This window comes from Pleurodeles waltl, chromosome 12 (assembly GCF_031143425.1).
Source record: "Pleurodeles waltl isolate 20211129_DDA chromosome 12, aPleWal1.hap1.20221129, whole genome shotgun sequence".
NCBI lineage: Eukaryota > Metazoa > Chordata > Amphibia > Caudata > Salamandridae > Pleurodeles > Pleurodeles waltl.
In genome coordinates, this window is record NC_090451.1 from 271,141,805 (window position 1) to 271,166,983 (window position 25,179).

Here is a 25,179-nt window from a genome sequence, read left to right on the forward strand (position 1 = left end):
TGTGGGAGCGACAAGTATCACAGTGACAGAGGTTTGCCTCAATTTGTGAACTAGAGATGGGATGAGTGGGAGAGGAAGAAAAGTGTAAGCAAATATCCCTAACCAATTCATCCATAGAGCATTGCCCTTGGACTGAGGGTGTGAGTATCTGGATGTGAAGTTTTGGCATTTTGTATTTTCTGGGCTGGCAAAGAGATTTATTTGGGGTGTTCCACACTTTAGGAAGTACTGTTGAAGGACTTGTGGGTGGAGTTCCTATTTGTGGACTTGCTGCTGCATCCTCATGAGCAGGGCTGCAAATTGGTTGTCCGTGCCTGGGGGATAAGTGAATGTGGTGATGAATTGGCCATTTCCATATTGTTTGAGCAAGATGCAACAGCTGAGATGAACGTGCCCCCCCTTGGTTTTTCAGATAATACATGGCTGCCATATTGTCTGTACGAACTAGAACCAGTTGGTGCAAGAGGTCTGGAAGAAAAGCCTTCAGTGCTAGGAAGACTTATGAAGTTCCAGGTACTTGATATGTAAAGACTGGTGACTGGGACCCCATAGACCATGTATTGTGAGTTTGTGGAGGTGAGCTCCCCAACCTGTCTGCAATGCGTCCCTAGTCAGAGTGATATGAAGCACAGGTTCTAAAAAGGGCAACTCCTTGGAGAGGTTGGTGAAATTCCAGCACTGCACAGAGCGGTGAGTCTGGCGGTTCAACAAGACTAGATCTTCCAGATGACCCTGTTACTGAGACCACTGATGAGACACACTATTTGTAGAGGACGCATGTGCAGTCTGGCATGAGGTGCGACGGCAATGCAAGACGCCATTGTTTCTAATAGGCGCATCACAGTTTTCACTGTGTAAGTGTGGTCTTCCTGTAACTGGGAAATCAAGGTTTGAAATGTTTGAATTCAAGCTGGATTTGGATATGCTAACCCTAACTGTGCATTAAGCATGGCTCCCAGATAAGGTTGTATCTGCAAATGCTGGAGATTGGATTTTTGAAAGTTGATTGTGAACCCCGGAGTGTGAAGGAGATCCACTGTTAGCTGAGTGTGTAGCTAACAGTGTTGTAAGGTTCTGGCAGAAGTGAGCTCCAGACAATAATCATGTTGGATAATTGAAAGGATGAACTAGTCTGTGGTGCTATCGGACAATGGATATCGGACCATTGTGGGAAAAAGTCTTTAGTCTTCCACTTACTGGGGAGGTGTGAGGAGGTTGAAGGAGTAGGTAGTCACTGACTGGTATTAAAGGCAGATCCTCTGGAGTTGGATGCCTTACCTCTGCCTTTGTTATTTGTGCTCCTGTATGATCCCCTTAAGGAAAGAGCTTGAAGCCTCCCCTGAAAGGTGGACGACAAAAACTACAACGTTGTGTCAAGTTTAATAGTGCCCCCATTGCTTTAACTGTCTAGGATTTTTTTTTCAAGTTTTTCAAGTGTGGTATCCACGTGTTGTCCAAATAGGTGTTCCCTATCGAAAGGCATGTTGAGTACTGTCTGCTGTATTTCCGTTTTGAATCCAGAACAACTAAGCCAAGCATGCCTGTGTATGAGGATGCTTGTGTTAATACCACATGCTACTGTATCTGCGGCATCTATCGCAGTGCGAATGGATTTGTTGGTGATAGCCTGACCTTCTTACACTATTTCTGGTGCCCTTTTGTGAGGGAGGTACTTAAGGATATCCTCCGTTTCGTCCCAGTGGGCCCTATCCTACCATGCTAACAGTGCTTGGTATTGGTGATACGCCAATGATTGGCAGCTTGTGTTGCTACTCTTTTTCCTGCTGCATCTATTTTCTTACTTTCGTTGTTAGGAGGGGGTGAATCTCTTGTAAACTGGCTATTAGCAGGTTTTTGTGCAGTGCTGACCATAATAGAGTCGGGAGGATTTGAGCACGTATAAACAGATGGTCAGTAGGTGCTGGTTTGTATTTCTTATCAACCCTAGGGGTGATAACTCTGGACCTTACGGCTTCTTTCAAAATGTCATCAGCATGATGAAGCATGCCGGGTAGCATGGGGAGGAATTAACTTTCTTTGTGTGTACCTGTAAGTGTGTCAAAGAAGAAATCCTATTTAACAGAGTCAGTGTTTAATTGGACATTGTGGAATGCCTCTGCCCTTGCTATCACCTGCTGATATAATGTAGAAGCTTCAGGTGGTGATGGACGTGCAGGATATAGATCTGGATTATTTGGAAATATGGGATCTGGATCAAATGAATCCCATGGATCTAGATCATGAGGTGCGTCACCTAAGTCGTCATCATGAGGTGAGGGTGAGCCTTGTGGTGAAAAACTGTGGTTTATAAGGAGGTGTAGGAGAATGTGAAGGCGGAGTGGTGGAAAAAAGAATTGGAGATCGAGGAGCAGAAGGCTGAGGTCGAATTGGAGCCTTGTCCTTGGGGGCCTTTTTTGGGGGTGGAGAAGAGTCCACAGCATCTTCAAAGGTTAACTTTAATGGAACTGGGGAGAAGCAACAATGTGGAGCTGACGAGTGTCCATGACCTGTAAAATTGGTTCCTCTGGTGAAGTAGTGTAGGAAGTTTGACTGGAGTCCTTATGAGGCAGAGTTGTGTGTTCTGAAATTTTCTGCACCAAAGTTCTCGGTCGATGCGAATGGGTCAGCTCTGAAGCTGAGTTTGAGGCCTTTTTGGTTGATGCCGAAGCACTCAGTTCAATGGTTGGGCTCGATCCCGAAGCTATATGTGAACCGGTCGAACCAGAGTTCGATGCTGGGGATGTTTTGGTACTGGGTATCTTCAATGCCACGCCAGTGCGGTGAGGGGACGGGGACGGGGGGCATCCGAAGGAGATTTTCGGATCTGGCCATGGCCTGAAGGCAGTGGTGGTCCAGTGACCTCTTTGTTGGGCCCTTTCAAAGTTTTTGCTTGGAGAGTAGGGGTTATTCTACTCACAGGTTGTGCTGAAGTCACTGGTTGACTCGATGTCGGATTGTACATCTGACTCCGAGTCCTCGATGGAGAAGTCCTCCTCTTGATCTGGCTCCTCCTGCATGTGTTCTTCCCCGAAGATATCAGGTGTGTCCTCCAGATTCTTGGCCGCCATTTCCAGCTACAACCTCTTCTGTCCCGGAGCGTCTTTTTTGATTGAAAGGAACGGCAGGCATCGCAATTCTGTATGTTGTGGTCAGAGGACAAACACAGATTAGACACCAGATATTGGCTGGTGTGGGGAATGACATTGAGGGCAAAACCGAAATGGAGTAGGTTCCATTAGTCCTGCATAGTCAGACACCACATGTAGAAGTAGGCCTGAGATTGGTGAGTACACCCCAAAGGGTCATGAGTTGGTTCCACAAGCTGGAATTCAGACCGACCACGGAATATACTGAAAACCCAATCGAAATACAATACCATGGCTGACTGAACGACGGAAAAGAACGGCTTTGAGTGTACCGAGCTGAGAGAAACTGGAGCGAGAGGAACACACATCCAAACCCCATGGCGGAGAGAAAACAATCTAACAATGGACTTTATTTCCATGTGCTTTATCACGAAGGGGAGGAGTCACTCGATCCTGTGATTCAAAAAGATTCTTCAAACAAAAACAACTTGTAACACTCCAGACCCAACACAAGATGGCGGATTTATGCAAAGCATGTGTATCGACAGCCACACATGCCATTGAACATACTTTTTTTAAGGCTTTGGCAAAATAAAATTGCTGCTGAACCTAACAATCGAATCTATTTAGTAAACTAGCTGTCAGTGAAAGTTTTAAAGTACATCATTGAAGCATGCCTTATTCTAATGTACTCTATGAGATCTCTGTACCTGATGCACTGTTGTGTTTTGAAAGGATGTTTGTTCACCTACGAGGTGTTCTTTATTTAGTACTGCAGTTGTTAACAACAAAGATATTCAACAATGCTATAAAAGATCACATTAAATTGAACGGGACAGCTTACCATACTGACTGGCATCAAAACATGTAATGGGGGAGCCTAGGACCTCAACAAAATACCCCATACTTCTCAAGTGCTGGTACATGTCACGGAAATTAGTATGGATGTGGTCTCCATTCCTAACAGAAAAAAACAGTGACCAGTAAATAGGGAGAAAAGGTTACTCTCAATTTACTACAGGCACAATGCAGAGATTAAAGGAACTCTTGAAGGCTTCACAACAACATATTACATTTAACATACACTAACATTAACAAGTAAAGTTTGAACATTTCATCATCCATTTCCTGCAAAATAACCAACTACTTATCTGCATACAGTACTTCAAGTCAGATATACCTAGTTGCAGGAGAGTGCGTCTTTTGACATGGTCACCACTCCCCCCCTCAATGTTTGCATAGTTTCTGGGGTGATTTTGACTGTTAGTGCACTGGGTCCCTTCTAACCAGGTCCCCACTGCCAGATCTCTTTCCCCAAAACTGCACAGTTGTTTTGCACAGTTGGCAAACTCTTTAGCTACCACTGTAAGTCTATAGTAAATGGTACCTGTGGTACCCAGGGCCTGGGGTACTAAGGAAAGTCTCTGAGGGCTGCAGCAAAAATTGTGCCACCCTCAGGGATCTCCCACCAAACTCACACAACTGCTGCCATTGCAGACTGCAAGTGGTGGTGCAGGCTAAACTGAAAACATGACCTGTCGCACACCCCTGTGTGTCAGGTCCCCTAACAGACTGCATGTGCCAGGTGTAAGTCACCCTAAAGCAGGGTGCATCCAGGCACATGTGAGGCCATATCTGCATAAGCAGATATGCCCCTGCTATGTCTCTGTCGATTCTGAGACATAAGTGCTGGACACTGGTCATCACGAGTTCCCCAGCTACATGATGGCTTCTCTGAATCCTGGGATGTTTGGTATCAAACATCTCAGAATAATAAACCTTCACTGACCCAAATGATGGATTTATTATACAATGAAATGCACACAGAGGGCACCTTAGAGGTGCTCCCTGAAAACCTACAAACTACTAGTGTGTTGACTGACTGGTCTTGACCAGTTCAGCCACCGTAGACACATTTCTGGCCAACCAAGGTGAGAGCCAGAGCTCTTGAAGGCCTGAGACAAAAGCCTGCACTGGGCAGAGGTATGACCTCCTCTCCCAGGCAGGATGGACATTACAAGGTGGCGAGCTTCAAAGGCCTTGCCGCCTTTGTAACACGACCCAGGTCTTTCCAAAAGGCAGAGATGACCAACCCCCCTGGTCCTGACCCCACGTTTGGTGGCAGCACAGGTGGGAAAATTTGTTAAATTAGGAGGAGTGCCCACTTCGTGCCAGTGCCACCCCTAAGGTGGATGTACTGAAGTGGACATTACTTTTTACATTCCTCCATCTTGTTTGGAAGGAATTAGGCCACTAGGGTTGAGGTTATTCCCACTTCTCAGGGGAAGTGGTCATAAGAAGGGTGTAGTTACCCTAAAGGTGGTCAGCACATTGGCTACCACCTGACACCCCCTGTAACACCCCTAAATTGAGTATATAGGTGGCACCCCTGAACACCAGAACTCAGATTTTGACAACCTAAGAAGACCCAGACAAAGAAGAGTTGCACTCGCAGAAGAGGAAAAGAAGAAGCAGCTGACCTGGAACAAGCCACTCCGGCCTGCCTGCTGACCTCGAAGGATCTTGCACAAGAAGCCAACTCGTCCAGCCTGCAATAAAGACTCAGTTCTCCCGTGGGCAGCGGACTTGCTCTACAAGAAGAAACTCCAAAGAAAGGGCTCTGCAGCTCCTGGAATGCCAGAACCCCAACACCAGAAGTGACCACTGCGCCGGACGTCCACAACCCAAGGTGAAGCCAACCAACGGTGCTAATTGGGTCCCCAGCTGGGTCCAGTGTGGCCTCACCAATCTTGGACTCTCCCGAGATGCCTGCAGCCCCCCTCTCCCACAGGCTTGTGAAGGGATTTCCAGCAACCACTGCAAACATGACCCCTAGCCCCAGCTGAGGTGGATCATTGGTGCCAACTACATCCCCCAGCTCCTAAGAGCTTGAATCCGCCCTGGTTCCACCCTTGCCGGACTCCCCCGACGACACCTGCAGCCTCAACACACAGGCCCGCCTGACCGCGAGTGCTCCCGGATGTGAAAACCCGCCAACTAAACACATCCCCGCATCCGTCGCCCACGGACGCAGGAGAAGAGGGCCAAAGGTGCACCAATGCCTCCGAGCACCCCAGGTCTACTACTTACCTGCCTGTTGTCTCTGACTGGCTTCCTAGCCAGAGCCTGAAACCTGTCTTCACGAAGACCAGACTCCCATAGGAAACCATTGGGCACCAGACACCTTACTGTACCTCTGCACCTGGCTGCCCCAGTGTCGCCTGGTGTGATCTGTTGGTGTGATCCCGAACAAGTGCCCAGTACTTACCTTAAAACCCTGAGATAGGCTTTGTAAGTTGTTGTTAAGCCTGTGTTTGCAGAACATTGTTTTCCTCCTTAGGATAACATTGAGAGAACTCTGAAAACTGCACGGTGTCTATTTTTGAAACTACAAAGTATTTTTGCTTAAACGTCTACTTACCTGATTAAGAAGTTCTTGGGTTTGAAACATATATATAAAGAATTGTTATTTTTCATTTATGTTTAATTTATTGCCCTTGTGAGTACAACAAATGCTTAGCACTGTTTTGATAAGCCTAACTGCTCACCCAAACTACCACAAAATAGAGCATTAGTGCTATCTGCTTCTGCAATACCAACTGGGGGTCCACTGGACTCTCTGCAGTGAACTTCATTTTAGTGCACTATATAGAGAGCCAGCTTCCTAGACTAGTTATGTGTAATAGATAGTTTATACAATAAAAATACAGTCCAAATAAACAGATGTAATGAGCTACAGTTGAATATGGTACAGTCCTAGAATGGAAACGCAATTTACCATGATTTTGCAACTAGACTGGCTATCACAGGTAACAACCTATGTTAAAAAAAAAACAATCAAGTCACACCAATTGTTTAGAAAAGACCTATTTCAAACAAAATGGTTCATGACTGGAAGCATAAGCAAAAAAAGATTTGGCACTAATCAAACGCTTGCATTTACAAATGAGTTGAACAACATCTGTTTAATATCAAGTTGGATTGCAATGTATTACGATCAAGGAGCAAATACCTCTCGAACATGCCCAGTTTTGCATAACTGCTCCCATGTTCATTTCAATTTCCCTTTGATCCCTGCACTCCAAAGCTAGGTAAACAATTGAAAGTTATTTACACTATTAAACGTGCTTAAACCTGCTCTAAAATGACTTGCACTTAAGAAAATATCTTTCAATGAAAAGGAACTTTCAAAAAAGGTAAATTTCGATAAACATTTACCAGACTGATTCTAGGACTGTCATTCATGTCTTTAACTTTCTGCTGTTATTTGATCTTTCAGCTGCATTAATCACCGCAGACCACCAGATTCTATTAATAAGAATAGGTGCTCTCGATGTGTGGTGCACAACTCTGGCTGGCATGGTTTAAAAGCACAGAACACAAGCGGCAATGTCAAACTTTATCTAAACCCCCTAACACTTTGTAATTTCTCTAGGGTTATATCCTGTCAAGATGTTATTTAATATGTATGGTCTTGGGGACATCAGAATTCATAGAGCATTCTGTTCCTATCCAGAACCAGGAAAACACTATTTGTGCGCCTAGGAATATCAGTGGTTGGTGAGAATGTTTTCTAATTGGAGTAAAAGCCCTCCCCTAAATCAAGAGGTGGCTAGCTTCATCATCGGGGAGCTCCTCCTTGGTCCGGACCCTTGCAAGCAAATTACGCTCTATTATTGGGGGGGAGCTAAGTGTTAAAAGTGTAGTTTGGAGAGGAAGTGAATTAAAATTAATAGGGTACACCAGTGAAAATAGTTTTATTCTGGGGGTTCCCGTTAACGGATAAAAACAAAATGGAATAAAAATGGAAATAATGTTCCTGAATATTCCATTTGTTTGGTCAACATGTTTCGTACCCTGTTTTGTCTGTGAAGATCTACAGCAATTCATCAGCACCTTAATGTAGGAAAGTACCCTTTTTTGACATGGTCACCCCCACTTTTTGCCTGGTATTTAATGCAATTTACACTGAAAGTGCACTGGGTTCCTGCTAACATGGTCCCTAGTGCCAGATTTCTTTACCTAAAACTGTACATTTTTTCTCCAATTGGCAATACCTTTTGCCCCCCCTATAAGTCCCTAGTAAATGGTACCCCGGGGACTTAGGGCATTGGTACCAAAAAGGGTCCCCGATGGCTGCAGAATGTATTGTGCCACCCTCAGGGAACCTCGCGTAACACTTGCAGACTGCCCTTGCAGGCTGCGTGTCTTGGTGCGCTAAAAGTGAAAACACAATATGGTACACAGCCTGTGTGCCCTGTCCCCTAACATTGTGTGCAATATATGTAAGTGACCCCCAACAGCAGGCCTTACAGCCCTAAGGCAGGGTGCATCTTATTACATGTGAGGGCATATCTTCAAAATCAGATATTCCCCTGATATGTATTTGTTGATTCCTAGACATAGTAAGTGAACAGGGAAGCCATTTTAATTACATGTGCTGGACACTGATCAATACGAGTTACCCAGCTACATGATGGCTTCACTGAAAATAGGGATTTTTGGCATCAACATACTTCTAACAATAAACCCTCACTGATGTCAGTGATGGATTTATGAATACATGCACCCAGAGGACACCTTAGAGCTGCCCCCTGAAAACCTATCAACTACCAGTGCTCTTGGGCAGTGAGAAACAAAGCCTGCTCTGGGAGAGGTGTTTACACACCCCACCCAACAGGATGACCTGCAAATCTGCATTCCTAGGCAGGGGCTTCTAAGAAGCCTACCGCCCTTGGTATGCAGATCTAGCTTCATTCATAGGAGAGATGCCGAACCCACTGCCCCAGGGACCATTTGGCACCTGGACAGGAGAGAAATGTATTATTCAGAGAGGTGAGTCCACCCCTCGGGTCAGTCCCACCCTTAAGGTGAGCTGCATGATGTTGACACCACATTTAGAAATCTGCCATCTTGGTGTTGGCAGATTTAGGAACTCTGAGACAGGGATATGCCCACTTCCCACAGGAAGTGGTCATATTGAGGGTGTAGTGACCCCAGGGGTAAAAAACCCATTTGCTACTACCCTACACTTCCTGAAATGCCTCTAAATTCAGTATTTAGGGGAGCCCCTGGCACCACAAAATTAGATTCCTGCTGACTTACGAAGCAGGACAGTCAAGAGCTGCAGATGCAAAGACTGAGGAAAAGGTACGTGATTCGGTCACAGCCCGGCCCGCTTATCTGCTTCTCCCGCCAATTTGCATCAAAGTCAACTATTCTTGCAAGCTGCTGTGCCTCCAAAAGCCTGGGAGGACTGCCTGTCTTCAACAAAGACCCACAAACTCCCCTGGAGCAGTGGAGCTACTTCCCTGTATCTTGCAGGCACCCCTAGAGAACTGAGAGGCCACCGGATGGCAAAAATCAGACACCAGGAAGCACCACTGCTCCCTTGACGCCTATCCCGAGTTGACGTGGGACAATGGTGCCAACGTGGTTCCCCAGCCCTCCAGAGACAGAGCCCACCTTGGATTTGCCTACTGTGGACTCCTTGATGCCGCCTGCAGCCTCTGCCCGCAGTCCCCCCTCAACCATGAGTGCTCCCAGTGGAGAAAAGCCGATGCTTCAGAACACCTCTGCACTCATCGTCCCTGGCCCATGGAGAAGAGGACCTAGGGTGCCCCACGTCCCCGAGCATCTCAAGATTTGAACCAACTTGTTGGTTCTCCTCAACTGGACTCCCTGTCCAAACCTGCAGTGTCTTTTCAACCGGACCGATCCCCATTGACTAACACTGGGCCCCCGACACCATACTACACCTCTGCAACCAGCTGCCCGCCCAAGTGCCGTCCAGTGTGACCTGTTGGTGTGGTCCTGACCCTTGCCTAATACTTACCTTAAGTCCAGGAGATTGGTCCCGTAAGTTGCTGTACTATACCTGTTTGCCGCATTTCTTTTTCCTCCATGGATTACATTGCAGCTTCCAAAAATTGCAGTGTTGACTTTTCAAAACTGTAAAGATTTATCCTGTAAAATGTATTTACCTGATCGTAATCATTCTGGTGCCTACATTTATATAAAGATACTTGTTATTTTTGTAAATTTGTGAGGATCTCCTTATTGAGTTGTGTATCTCATTTACTGACTAAGTTCGTACTTGCAGATGTCTAACACTCCTCTCTGATAAGTGTAGGGCTTTTTGACCACTCTACCCCCTAAAAGAGCACCTTGGGATTGCTAGAGCAAGCTCCTTTCTATTAGTAGGGGAACCCCTGGACTCTAGCGATTAGGTGTATCAAAATGAGATTTATCGTGCAAATAGTGGGACCCAGGCTCAATTTGAAATGTGTACCCACAATCATAAATCACCAGATGTATGCCACAAATTGATCTACCTGTTTGTATCGGGAGAGGTAGTCAGAAAACATAAAACTGACCTACAGAGATAAGAAAAAATAAAATAAACATAGAATGAAAATGTTCCATATCAGATACCATTATGATTTTTCACATGTGGAACAAGATCACTGTTTATCAGTTTAGAGCATCCCACATTTTAGTGCAACACAAAGTGTACTAACCATCACGCAACTACTGACCATTAACTTGCTTAGACAATGTTCACCTCTTAGAAATGTGCCTGCCTGTACATGTCCTTCTTTGAATAAACACTTATCTTGTATGACACCAAGCCTTATAAAAACAAAATCTAAGGGGCGTGGCCAACCAACATGGCCGACCGGGCGTGATTCCCAGAGGCTCCGCTCAAATCCTTGGACACATGGATAGTGGTGTCTAAATGTGAGCCAGTCAGTTGATCTGCGCCTGGGGTGGTGTGCGGAGTCTAGGAGATCATGGCACGATGTGGTTCGGGAGCCGTGCCGGGGTGCTGACCGCATTGGGTTCCTCAGTGACAGGGCAAGGTGAGCCGGCATGGCGGCTGGAGCGGCCCGCTGAGCATGTCCCTGCTGCGCTTTGAGAGGACTGAAGACGCAGGTACGAAGCGGGGGCAAAGCGGCCCACTTCCATAACTGGAAACGGTCATGAAGCCCAACCCGGGAGGACTATAGTAGCGGGAAGCAGCGGTGCAGCCAGTGATTGGAGCGGACGGGGCCCAACCCTCCCCCGGGCGATGAACGGCATCCTGGGGCCCATGAACTGAGCGTCAGAGTGGATCTCCCTCATCCCGTTGGTGAGGGGTGAAAAGCGATGGTGAGGCCCCGAATTTGGCCAGGACGGGGCTCACCGTTGCAGCTGCCTGACTTTAAAATGGCGCCCATCAGCGAGGTACCGGGGAAAACCATGAGACGCTTTGCGGACTCCCCGAAACACAGCGCTGTATAACTCATCCTCTCTCCTGAAACGAGAATGGAACAAGCAGAGCCTGCTACACAAGACAAACATGAGTGGCTGGGGCAGAAGATACAAAAGCAAGCGCCACTTCTAAAGGTGGAGTGGGGAGCAAGAAGGCAGTGATGATCTGGGGTGGCACATATGTCACGACGGAAGCCACAATCTAACAGGGTCTCCAATTACTTTGCACCCGCCACACCCAGACTAGGTGGACCTGCACCACCACAGAAAGGAGAGATGACACTAACGAAGGAAGACCTCCTAACATCGCTCCACGCATTCAAAACTGAACTCCGCGAACAACTGACGGCTGATATAAAGGCCACCCTTGATACTTTTTAAAATTAAAATCAACACCCGACTGTCCTCCCTTCAAGCTGATATGGACTCAGTGGGGACCCGCACACATTGGATCTCGAAGCAAAGGTCAAAGAAATGAAACAACAAATGGATCCTTTGCAGGGCGAGGTCACCCAACTAAGGGCACAACTCCATCTATCACTCCTCAAGTGCGAAGATTTGGAAAACCGCTCCCGTAGAGACAACATCCAAGTGCGGGGGCTGGAGGAAGGCTGTGAAGGTCCAGATCTTGAGGCCTTCGTGATTGGTCTCCTTTTCACTGCCCTAGGCACTGAGCACCCGGAGGTCCAGTTGGAGCGAGTACACAAGGTAGGGATCCGCACCGCAAGCGAGGGGAAGAGGCCTGGGGATATCCTTGAAAAACTGAGTTCAATCAAGGTAAATGAATGAATCCTCCAGCAGGCGAGGTAGTAGGACTCTGTCATTCCAGGGGGCAGTATGCTTATTATTTCAGGATATTGCTCCAGCAACGCTGAAACAAAGGCTCAATTCTGACCAATCATGGACGCATTGCGAAAGAAAAATGTCAGGTACATATGGACATTTCCAATCGGCTTAGCTTTTGAGCTCAATAATAAACATCATCATTTCACGGACTTCGATGAGGCTGCAGTCTCACTGGGCCTACAGGAGAGATGTACAGCAGAGTTGGTTGAGAAACCAGGCGAAACACAAAGGTGAGGGGAGCTATCTATCTCCACAGAATCGTGGAAGCAACCGAAAAGGGGGAAAAGGATCCACAGGAAATAAAGGATCCCACCAGGGACGAGAACAGGAACTGATACTGGACAAACGAGTTGCCTAGTCGTGGATCGCACAAGAACTCCCATCGGATTCTGGGTGGGGGGGAGGAGCCCCCAATAAAGTTTACCAAGAGAACTCGTCCAGAGGTATATAAGTTTTAGGGTGTTTGGTCAAGATACCTTTCCATGAGCAAAGAAGATAAGCGAGGCTCACAACTGACGCTCATAAGGTTTCATCATGTAGTCTCTGTGGGGGACGAGAGTGGATTTGTATTCACTCCCACCACAAGGATCTCAAAAAGGTTGAGTACCAGCAACAACGTGTCAATACGTTTATAATTGTTATGATGTTTTTACATGTTTTTTATTATTTTTTTGTGTCCTTACTTGGCATGGATAGGCATAGCCGGGGATGCGCGATACCAACAGAGCCATGGAGAGGGAGGCGAGGGTTGGAGGAGATCACAGAGCAACCAGGGGAATGGGCAAACCCAATTATGGCAATGCCAACTAGACTAGCAGGATTCTTGAACTCTTATCATGGAAAGTCAAGGGACTGAACTCCCCCAACAAGAGATCGCAGTTAGGGAAATATTTTGATGACCACCATTTTGATATTATTACCCTGCAAGAAACACATCTTAAGAAGGGGGCGGGACATCGATTACACCACAAACATTACCTGCAGGTATACATGGCCTCAACAACAAAACAACATTGCAAGGTTGCCCTGATGTTCCACAAATCCACCCATTTCCAGATACAGGGCACAAAACCAGACAAAGAGGGCAGATACTTAATGGTCATGGGCAATCTTGGAGGAAGGGTATGTACAGTGGCCACTTTATATGCACCCAACAGTGGACAAACTCAGAGAAGTTGGAGGGTTACGCAGAGGGGGATATTCTTTTATTGGGCGATTTCAATCTGATATGGGACAGCACCCAAGACACAACCCACCCCCAGAGAGCGCAAACAAGCTCCTTTGCCAAGACTGTTAAAACGGCCCTCAACAAACTGGGTCTTATCCACGCATGGCGTATGCTCAACCCCAAGGTGAGGGACTATACTTTCTTCTCCCACTCACACAGAACCTACTCACGGATCGACTATATATTCATGAGCCAATCCCTTCGACAAGCACTTAGAGCAGCAACTATCTACCCAATTATCATATCTGATCATGCCCCCGTGGAGACTGGACTTGACTGGCCCGCCACGCACTCTAAATTTCGTAGATGGTACCTCCCTAACGTTTTAACCCGTGACCCAACGCTTCGGGACAAACTGCGGAAGGCAATTGGAGATTTCTTTTAGCATAATGACCCAAATGACACCTCCCCCCTCACTAATTGGGATGCATTCAAGGCAGTCATAAGGGGTAAATGCATTTTTTTTTACTGACTTCTCTACACCAATTAAAGGCCAATGAAAGACGAAACCTAGAAAACGAATTGACAGTGGCAGAACAGGCCCAAAAACATTCCCCCACTTGGCTTTCACAGAAGAAGGTGATGCCATTAAAGTAAACTGCAATCCATATACATGAATAGAGCAGAAATCACAATGCTAAGACTCAAGCTGGCAAGACAGTTATACGCCAAACAAGCTAGGGATTACATAGCCCAAATACGAGCCGAGTCAGGGGAACATTACTCGGAAAAAGAAAAGGCATGGGCCTTGAGAGATTTTTATACCCAACTGTACAAATCGGACAGACCAGAAGCCCTAACACAGGGCACTTACCTCCAACAATCAAACCTTCTGCAGGTATCCCAAGAAACCAATGACACCTTGATTGCTCCCTTTACAACGGACGAATTGCAGACGGCCATTGACTCTCTCCCTCTACACAAAACACCGGGTCCAGACGGGTTCAATGCCCATTTCTACAAAACCTTCAGCGCTGAGCTAACACAGCACCTCACTGAATTATTAAATCACGTTAGAACAGAACATACACTGTCCCCCACCATGGGAGAAGCCCTAATTACACTTATTCCCAAAGTAGGGAAAAACCCTAAATCCTGTGCATCTTATAGACTTATTGCCCTACTAAATCTAGACGCAAAGCTATACTCTAAAATCCTGGCCAAGAGGCTTGAGGACATGATGCCAGACCTGATACACCCCAACCAAATGGGATTCATTAAAGATTGATAAACGCATGATAACTTACGACGAGTAATCCATCTAATGGAAAGGGCAACACAGATCCGGTGCAGGACTGACCGGTCTGTGCCAGCTGTGAGGCCAGAAACAAAGCCTCCACTTGGTGGAGGTGCTTCACACCTCCCCCTGCGTGAACTGTAACACCTGGCAGTGAGCCTCAAAGGCTCAGGCTTTGTGTTATAATGCCCCAGGGCACTCCAGCTAGTGGAGATGCCCACCCCCCCTGACACAGCCCCCACTTCTGGAGGCAAGTCCGGAGGAGATAATGAGAACAACAAGGAGGAGTCACCCTCCAGTCAGGACAGCCCCTAAGGTATCCTGAGCTGAGGTGACCCCTGCTTTAGGAAATCCTCCATCTTGTTTTGGAGGATTCCCCCCAATAGGATTAGGATGTGCCCTCCTCCCCACAGGGAGGAGGCACAAGGAGGGTGCAGTCACCCTCAAGGACAGAAGCCATTGGCTACTGCCCCCCAGACCTAAACACACCCCTAAATTGAGTATTTAGGGGCGACCCTGAACCCAGAAAATCAGATTACTGCAACCTGAAGAAAGAAGGACTGCTGACCTGAAAGCCCAGCAGAGACGACGGAGGCAACTGACTTGGCCCCAGCCCCACCGTCATGTCTCCAGACTCAAAGAACCTGCACAGCGACGCATCCAGCTGGACCAGCGGCCTCTGAGGACTCCGAGGACTGACCTGCACCTAAAGGACCAAGAACCTCCCAAGGACAGCGGCTCTGTCCAGAAACAGCAACAAAGCAAGCAACTTTAAAGAGACTCTAACTTCCCGCCAGAAGTGTGAGTCTTCACACTCTGCACCCGATGTCCCCGGCTCGAGTTTGGAGAAACCAACACTGCAGAGGACTCCCAGGCGACTCCAATGTGGACACCCTGAGTCGACCTCCCTGCACCCCCACAGCGACGCCTGCAGAGAGGATCCAGAGGCTCCCCCTGACTGCGACCACCTGGTAACAAAGGAACCTAACGCCTGGACCAAGCACAGAACCCGCAGCCCCCACGACCGAGAGGAACCACCTACCAGTGAAGGAGTGACCAGCAGGCAGCCCTCATCCTAGCCCAGTCTGTGGCTGGCCAGAGAAGCCCCCCTGTGCCCTGCCTGCATCGCCTGAGTAACCCCCAGGTCCCTCCCTTGTTTTCTACGGCAAGCCCAACACCTACTTTGCACACTGCACCCGGCTGCACTGTGCCGCTGAGGGTGTGTTGTGTGCTTGTGTCCCCCCCACCCCAGTGCTCTACAAACCCCACCGGTCCGCTCCCCGAGGACGCAGGTACTTACTTGCTAGCAGACTGGAACCGGAGCACCCCTGTTCTCCATAGGCGCCTATGTTGTTTGGGCCCTCCTTGGACCTCTGCACCTGACCAGCCCTGTGTTGCAGGGGCTGTGGCTTTGGGGTTGCCTTGAACCACCAACGGTGGTCTGCCTATGCCCAGGAGACTGACTTTTTAAGTGCTTTACTTACCTGAGGGACTAATCAATACTTACCTCCCCCAGAGACTGCTGATTTTTGCAGTGTCCACTTTTAAAATAGCTATTTGCCATTTTAACCAAAACTGTGTGTACTACTGTTTTAAATCAAAGTTCTATACTTACCTGTGTGAATTACCTTACAATTTATATACTTACCTAAATTTGAATCTTGTGATTCTAAAATAAATTAAGAAAAGGATATTTTTTTCACAGAAAAACCTATTGGCCTGGAGTTAAGTCTTTGAGTGTGTGTTCTCATTTATTGCCTGTGTGTGTACAACAAATGCTTAACACTACCCTCTGATAAGCCTACTGCTCGACCACACTACCACAAAATAGAGCATTAGCATTATCTAATTTTGCCACTATCAACCTCAAAGGGGAAGCCTTGGACTCTGCGCACATTATCTCCCACTTTGAGATAGTATATACAGAGCCAACTTCCTCCAGTCGCCTCTTTGGCTTACCTGGCTAGGAGATATCAATACCATCAAGATGACAGTACTACCCCGTATTTTATATCTGTTCCAAAGTCTGCCTATCAATATCCCCAAATACTTTTTTTTTTTTTTTTTTTTTTACAGAGGCTCGTACAATGATTACCGATTCATATGGCAGGAAAACAGGGCCAGACTTTTTAATACACTGCTCACACGGTCCAAGGAGAAAGGAGGCTTGGCACTACCAGACCTTCTAATCAATCAATCAATCACGATATTTATAAAGCGCGCTATGTACCCGTCAGGGTTTCGAGGCGCTGGGGGGAAGGGGGGGGGGGGGGTGGAGGTGTGCTGCAGTTAGCGGTCGAAGAGCCAGGTTTTGAGGAGTCTCCTGAAGGCGAGGAGGTCCTGGGTCTGGCGTAGAGATGTGGGGAGAGAGTTCCAGGACTTGGCGGCGAGGAAGGAGAAGGATCTGCCGCCGCAGGTCTTGCGCTGGATTCGGGGGACGACGGCGAGGGCGAGGTTGGCGGATCGAAGTTGACGTGTGGGAGCGTAGAAATTGAGTCTGGAGTTGAGGTAGGAGGGTCCGGCGTTGTGAAGTGCCTTGTGAGCGTGGGTGAGGAGTTTAAAGGTGATCCTCTTCTCCACCGGGAGCCAGTGGAGTTCCCTCAGGTGAGGGGAGATGTGACATCGGCGGGGTATGTCGAGGATCAGTCGGGCGGAGGCATTTTGGATACGCTGGAGTCGTTTGATGTCTTTGGTTGGGATGCCTGTGTAGAGTGCGTTGCCGTAGTCAAGTCTGCTGCTGACGAGGGCTTGGGTCACCATCTTTCTGGTCTCTGTTGGAATCCACTTGAAGATTCTGCGGGGCATGCGGAGGGTGTTGAAACAGGAGGAGGAGACGGAGCTGACCTGTTTGGACATGGTGAGTGCAGAGTCCAGGATGAAGCCGAGGTTTCTTGCATGGCTGGCAGGGGTGGGTGGGGGTCCGAGGTCGGCGGGCCACCATGAGTCGTTCCAGGCCGAAGGAGAGCGCCCGAGGATGAGGATTTCCGTCTTGTCGGAATTGAGTTTCAGGCGACTGTTGTTCATCCATTCGGCGATGGATTTTAGTCCTTCGTGGAGGTTTGTTTTGGCGGTGAGTGGGTCTTTGGTCAGGGAGAGGATGAGCTGGGTGTCGTCGGCGTAGGAGATGATGCTGAGGTGATGCTGGCGGGCCAGTTTTGCGAGGGGGGCCATGTAGACGTTGAACAAAGTAGGGCTGAGGGAGGATCCTTGGGGGACGCCGCAGATGAGGTTGGTGGCTTTGGAGCGAAAGGGGGAGAGTCGGACTCTCTGAGTTCTGTCGGAGAGAAAGGATGAGATCCAGTGGAGGGCTTTGTCTTGGATGCCGGCTTCCTGGAGGCGGGTCAGTAGGGTGCGGTGGCAGACTGTGTCAAAAGCGGCTGATAGGTCGAGGAGGATGAGGGCCGAGGTTTCGCCGTTGTCCATTTGATGTCTGATGTCATCTGTGGCGGCGAGGAGAGCAGTCTCCGTGCTGTGGTTTCGTCTGAATCCGGATTGTGAGGGGTCCAGGATGGAGTTGTCTTCGAGGAAGTGGGTGAGTTGTGTGTTGAAGATCTTCTCAATGACTTTTGCTGGAAAAGGGAGGAGAGAGATCGGACGGAAGTTTTTGAGATCGTTGGGGTCGGCCTTGGGTTTCTTGAGGAGGGGTTGGATTTCAGCGTGTTTCCAGCTGTCCGGGAAGGTGGCGGAAGTGAAGGAGAGATTGATGATCTTGCGGAGTTTGGGGGCGATGGTGGCGTTGGCTGTGTTGAAAACATGATGAGGGCATGGGTCCGTGGGGGAGCCTGAGTGGATGGTGTCGTCCACGTGGGTCCAGGCGGTGAGGCGGCAGTCGCGGTTGGAGACGTCGGGGGGGATCTGGCGGTGGGTCGGTGTTGAAGCTGTTGTGGATGGTAGCGATTTTCTGGTGGAAGAAGGTGGAGAGGTCGTCGCAGAGTTTCTGGGAGGGCGGGATGTCGTTGGCGTTGGCTTTTGGATTTGAGAGTTCTTTCACGATGCCGAAGAGATCTTTGCAGTCGTGGGCGTTGTTGTTGATGCGTTCGGTGAAGTGGGCGTGCTTGGCGACGCGGATCCGTTGGTGGTGTTCACGGTTTGCGTCTTTGAGGGAGGCGAGGTTGTCGGGCGTGCGTTCTAGGATCCATTTCTTTTGAGCTTCTGACAACGGCTTTTGGAGGTGGTCAGTTCGTCTGTGAACCAGGCTGGTTTTTTCTTTCCTTGGTTGGCGGTGGGCTTCTTGAGTGGGGCTAAGGTGTTGCCGCAGTCGAGGATCCATTGATGGAGGTTGATGGCGGCTGTGCTCGGGTCGGTCGCGTCGGGTGGAGGGTTTTTAACGAGGGTGCTGGTCAGTTGGTCTTGGGTGACTTTGCCCCAGCGGCGGTAGGGGGGTAGATGGATGCGGTGCTGCTCGGTAATTTTCTTATAGGAGAAATGGACGCAGTGATGGTCGGTCCAGTGGAGTTCGGAGGTGTGGCTGAAAGAGATGTGGTTGCTTGAGGTGAAGAGGGGGTCGAGGGTGTGTCCAGCGATGTGGGTGGGAGTGTTGACCAGCTGGCGGAGTCCGAGGTTGAGGAGGTTGGAGGTCAGTGCTGCGGTGTTGACGTCGTTGTTATTTTCCATGTGGTAGTTTAGGTCTCCCAGGAGGATGTAATCCGGGGAAGCGAGGGCGTGGGTGCTTGCGAGGTCGGCGATGGTGTCGCTGAAGGGGGCTCTTGGTCCTGGAGGGCGGTATATGAGGGTTCCTCTGAGGGTTGTGTTGGGGTCTGTGTGGATCTGGAAGTGGAGGTGTTCGGCTGTCTTGAGGGTGTCGTCAGTGTGGGTGTGGATTTTGAGGGTAGCTTTGTGAGCGATGGCTATTCCGCCGCCGATTCCGTTGGTTCGGTCTCTTCTGGTGATTTTGTAACCGTCCGGTATGGCGATGGCGATGTCCGGAGCCGAGGAGTCGTTCCACCAGGTTTCGGTCAGGAAGGCCACGTCGGGTGCAGTGGAGTCGAGCAAATCCCAGAGCTCGATGGCGTGTTTTCGTGCGGAGCGGGTGTTGATGAGGATGCAGTTCAGGTGGTTGGGGTTGAGTGATTCTATTGTTTGTTTTGTCGTTCTGATGCAGGAGAAGTTGCAGGAGTGGCAGGAAAAAGGTCCTTTAGTGTGCTTCGGGGACGCCAGGAAGCACTCCGTGGAGGAGCCGGTGTTGAAAGCGCGGGGTTCGTTGGCTGAGTAGCGGACGCGGGGGGCGCGAGGACCAGGGGGGGGTGGCGCTGGGCGCGGTCCAGGCGCGGACGGGCGCAGACGGGCTTGCCCCTGGCGCGCCTCTGGCGCGCCAGCGGCGCGGACGCGCAGCGCCAGCCATTAAGAAGGGAGGGGGGAGGGAGGAGCAGCTGGGAGGTGGGAGGGAGCGGCAAATGGGGGCGCGAGGGGGGCGGGGCCGCAGGGAGGCAGGGATCGGGGAGCGCACAAAGGGCAAAAAAGCACAGAAATCGAGGCAAAATTCAAGGCAGTCACAAAACGAAGAAATACACAATAAGAAATACAATACTGGCACAATACACGATCGGGGAGACAGCAATCAGGGGGGCACAATGGGGGCAGAAGCGCCGGCGGCGAGGCGCAGAAAAAACGAAAAACAACTTACGGGACGGCGGAAGCGGCACACGGGTCAAGTGAGCCCACTAGCCACCAGGGATGAGGCGCAGGAGGATGCCTGCGGGTGGAGGAGGGCCTCGAACACGCAAACGGCAGCGTGGTCGTGGGACAGAGGCAGGAGGTTGGTGCTGCGGTCGTGGGGGGGCCAGCTCAGGACCTGAAACAGGTCAGAGTTCGCTCACTCGCGACGCGCAGCGCCAGCCATTAAGAAGGGAGGGGGGAGGGAGGAGCAGCTGGGAGGCGGGAGGGAGCGGCAAATGGGGGCGCGAGGGGGGCGGGGCCGCAGGGAGGCAGCGGCAGGGATCGGGGAGCGCACAAGGGGCAAAAAAGCACAGAAATCGAGGCAAAATTCAAGGCAGTCACAAAACGAAGAAATACATTCTACTTTACTACTAAGTGGCCCAACTCCGCATCATTATCAAGTGGTCACTCTGCGAATCAGAAAATTGTGGCTGCACATGGACAGGGCAGTGATGGGCTAGACTGTATGTGACATACTGTGGAAACCTAGAACAGAGCGACCAAAGAATGGCAACCTCAGTACCCCTACAGACACCACATTTAAAGTAAGGGACACAGTAACAAGGGACTACGAGGTAACGACTTTTTCCTCACCGCACACTCCCATCCCCCGTAACGTAGCCTTCCCCCCAGGACCTTTCGATAGATCAAAGGAGGGTAGGGTCTCCGGATTGCGGACTTGTTCAATGGTGAAAACATACTCACGTTTGAGAACTGCTGCAGGGACTTTCAGCTGCCCCCATCTGAACACTTCCATTACACTCAATTGAAACACTGGGTTACACAAACTCACATGCGGCTACCAGGGACCTCCTTACGATTTAAAAATGTGTACAACAATGAGGGGTAGTGAGGGGAAGCATTTTCACGTTGTACAAGCTACTGCCACTGGTCTGGTGCACTTTCACTCCTCACAATATTACTTTTTGGGAGCAGGTATTGGGTTCCACAATAGAGGACGCTCAATGGAACCTACTTTTCCTACTTCTCCAAATACAATCGCTCTATGGGGGCAAGAGAAGCACACTATAAACTGCTTTACAATTGGTAACTCTACCCAGAAAAACTTTAAAAAATGTATCCCTACTCGTCCGATAGATGCTGGAGACGTTGTGGAATGCTGGGAGACTTCAGACATATCAAATGGGACTGCCCAACTATTTGCCCCTACTGGGAGGAAATCTTGTCACAAATAAAGAAAATTTGGGGTTATCCCATCCAAACATCACCAGCACACATTTTGCTAGGTATATGAGCCCCAGACATGAAGTACCAAACAGTAGGAGACCACTCCATTATGTGGCTAGCATTGGGTGCTGCGAAGACGGCTTTAGCATCATACTGGAAGAAACCAGAACTGCACCCTATAGCACTGTGGCACACTAGATTATGGCACAGCCTCTCCGTGGAACGCCTAACAGATAAATTGGCAGAATCAAGAAGAAGCTTTGATTATATTTGGGACCCCCTCATATGGTTCCTCGCCAGAGGCCTGCCACTCACAACCTGTAGCGCACGTCTCAGGGCACTGCATCTCTTCCATGTGTGGGGGGTGGGAGGGAGTGACCTTGGGGTAGACGAGCACAGAGGAGCAGGGTATACAGGTGGAAGTAGATCAACCCCTTTGTTTGTGCATCCCAGGGCACATTGGCTAGGCTGAGTTAGATAGGACACACGGTATTGTTGTTATATTTTGTATTTCTTGTGCACACTAGTTATTTGGCACTTGTGCCATCATGCTATGAAAGGGTTTGCTCAAGAGGGGTACCCCTACCACTTGTGGAGATGACGCCACTGTAAGACGCGTTTTGTTGAAGAATTAGTCCCATGTAGCACACGGCGAGATATGTCAACCCATATGTTATTTTGAAATATATATTACAATGTACCATAAAAACGCCAATAAAGACAGTTTAACAAAAAAAAACATCTAATTATGGTGGCAATACATTGATGATATCCTCATAGTATAGAAAGGCGAACAGTCACTCTGAAGAATTTGTAACTTGGGTCAACTCTCTAAATCCCTACCTGAGATTTACAACGAACATGTCTGACAGATAATAACCCTTCTTGGGACTTGCCATCAATATCAGTTGTGGCTTTTTGAAAATGAAGACCTTTAAGACACTCACAAACTGCAATAGTCTTTTGCTTTTCAGCAGTGATCGTCCTAGGTCTGAAGGAAAGGTTCCACCATCTTGTGTTTGGCAGAACTAGGAACTCTGGGACAGGGTTTTGCCCACTCCCCACAGGATATGGTCATATAGGGGATGTTGTTACCCTAGGCATAAGTAGTCCATTGGCTACTACCCTACATGCCTCTAAACACCTCTAAATTCAGTAGTTAGGTGGCCCCCTGACACCAGGAACTGAGGCTCGACCAACTAAAGAAGAAGGACAAACCCTGCCTACAGGCTCTTGTCCGAACAATCACAAAGTTCCAACCCGTCCTGCAGCTGTGCATCCTCCAAAAGCCTCAGAGGGCCACATGCACTTCCCCAACCGGCCAGCATCTTCCTTGGAGTGAAGGAACCACTCCCCTGCAACCTGCAGGCACAAACCACACAGCCTGGTCCAGCAAACTGCTGTCCACTGGATATGCCAATGCAGCAGCTGCCCAGGAGGAGGTCATCGAGTGTCCAAGAGGTCAGCTCCGTCAACTCAGCCAGTCTTCAAGACGTTGATCCACTCTGGAGGCTCTTTGCACCAATACTCAAGGGACTGAGGCCTGTTGCAAGCACAAAGGCTTGTTTGTGTTCAGTTCGAACACCACCGCCGCAAAAACTAACCTGCACGAAGAGGGACTTCAAAAGAGATCAGCTCCGCACCAGATGTTGTCTTGCTGCTTTTCTTTCCCTTCTTCTGCAGGTATTGATGAGAACCATGAGAGCCTCTTTCTCCAAGTGGCCCACAAGTCAACACCTCTGCACCAGAGCCCCACTGGCAGAGTCCACATTTTGTGCCGGTGTTCCCTTGGTCTAAGGGTCCCCTGATGGGTTCATCCAGACCTGTCCTTAAGTCCCCCCCCTTGCAGACCCTGTTGTATGACAGGTCCCTTTAAACTTTGACAGCTCAGCCGCGCAGCACTTAAGGTTACCAAAACAACCAGCACCTATGCTCCCAGACTCCCCAGGACAGTGTGAGCTGAACTGCTGGTGGTTTCATGGACCTAAGCACCTTAACCCCCAAAGGAGATCTTCTACAATCGTTTGCAAGTATACCTATGCAGTGAATGTTTGTGCCCATAGGATAACATTACCTCATTCAAGGCTCATGCCTCAAATTTGACAACTGTGACTTACTACTGTTTTTTTGTACAAATCTAAAAACCCCTAAAGTAGTTACCTGATCCTGAAGATCTGGTGTCTCAAATATATATAAAATACTGTCTTATTTTTCTAAATTGGTCTTTGATTTCCTTATTGAATGTATGTCTCATTTATTGGCTGTGTGTGCAACAAGTGCTTAACATCCCCTCTGATAAGCCTAATGCTGCTTGACCACACTACCACAAAAAGGGCATCTTGGGATTGTTAAAGCACGCGTCTGTTCACTGATAAGAGATGCCTGGACTCTCTGCACAGTACACTTCATTTTGGAGAACTATATGGACAGCCAGCTTCATACATGGATCACTTAAGTTTGATAGTCCCCGTTTAGCATTTAAAAGCACCAAAAATCGATGAGGTATGCTGGTGCATGCTAGATCACTGGCAAAGACAAAAAGTAAACCACGTATATGGGGACTACCATCAGACACAGGTCATGTCCTATGGCAATTGCAATGTTTTCAGCCTGAATAAATATACACATGATATTAGACTGGACAATGGAAAGAATTGGTCATTTAACAAAACACAAACTGCAATACAAAAAATTGCATATACCTGATCAAGTGTGTCTGCAAATTAAGATACGCATGGATGACTACCAGGGCAGTAAACACACGCATCAATGAACACAGGAGTGGGATCAGATGCAAAAAAGGCACAAAAAGAATGAGTGTGCACTTTCTGGAGATGAACCACACCCGATGACATGGAGTGGATCATCTTGGAAGCAGTGACACAAACTGACAAATCACACTCTTTTATTAAGAGAACAGAGATGGGTGTTCCAACTAAAAACCCACATAAAAGGGTTAAATTATGACATCCCCTTGAGTGAATTAACACAAAAATGTTCTGTATAAGAGGAATTGTACCCATTGTTCCTGGATATCTTACGCTTATGTAATTCAATGTGAAGAAACTAGTAGGTTTTCAAGGTTTAACATTCACCAGTTCTAAACACTGATGTGGTACTTTTGGTCTAGACATTACCTATGCAAGTAAAATACATCTGTTTTCAGACATTGTACAATACCCACATAGCTATAATTTACACTTTTGGGAAATGGACCCTCTGATTGATGAGATACCATGCCCCATTTTGCATGCTTAAACAGTTTACGATCTCTAGTACATCCTCACCTTCCCATAAGTTTAAACACATTAATATCTCCAATATGGCATTGCAATGGTCTGGTTATTATCAAACCCGTCACGGAGATCTCACATCTCCCTGTAGTCATGTGATCCCGTCAGCTATGTGCCACGCATCCCAATTAGCATTAAGAATGGACGTCTTTATGTAGTCACATGATCATACCAGTTACGTGCCATGTGACCCATATACTTCTAGGTAGAAATATTGCTTTCCTTCCCACTTAGGTACCTTTGCGACCGGGGAGACTGGTTAGGATAATGGCAGTGCCCACAAGCGGCTACTGTGAGTATCTCTCCTGGCTTTAAGGCGGGGCACTGTCTTGAGACTGCAAGCTTTACCAACATGCCCAACCTTTGGTCATTTCATTAAAAAAAAATCTTCAT

General features: G+C 48.5%; 1 protein-coding gene across 1 annotated transcript in view; it reads right to left on the reverse strand.

The window, feature by feature from the left end:
- The window catches only part of MBTPS1 (membrane bound transcription factor peptidase, site 1), a 353,237-nt gene that overhangs the window by 105,013 nt on the left and 223,045 nt on the right, over nucleotides 1-25,179 (reverse strand). Inside the window, exon 15 of the mRNA XM_069215792.1 lies at nucleotides 3,931-4,046. Coding sequence (XP_069071893.1) covers nucleotides 3,931-4,046 — 116 coding nt within the window. The remainder of the gene's footprint in view (nucleotides 1-3,930; nucleotides 4,047-25,179) is intronic.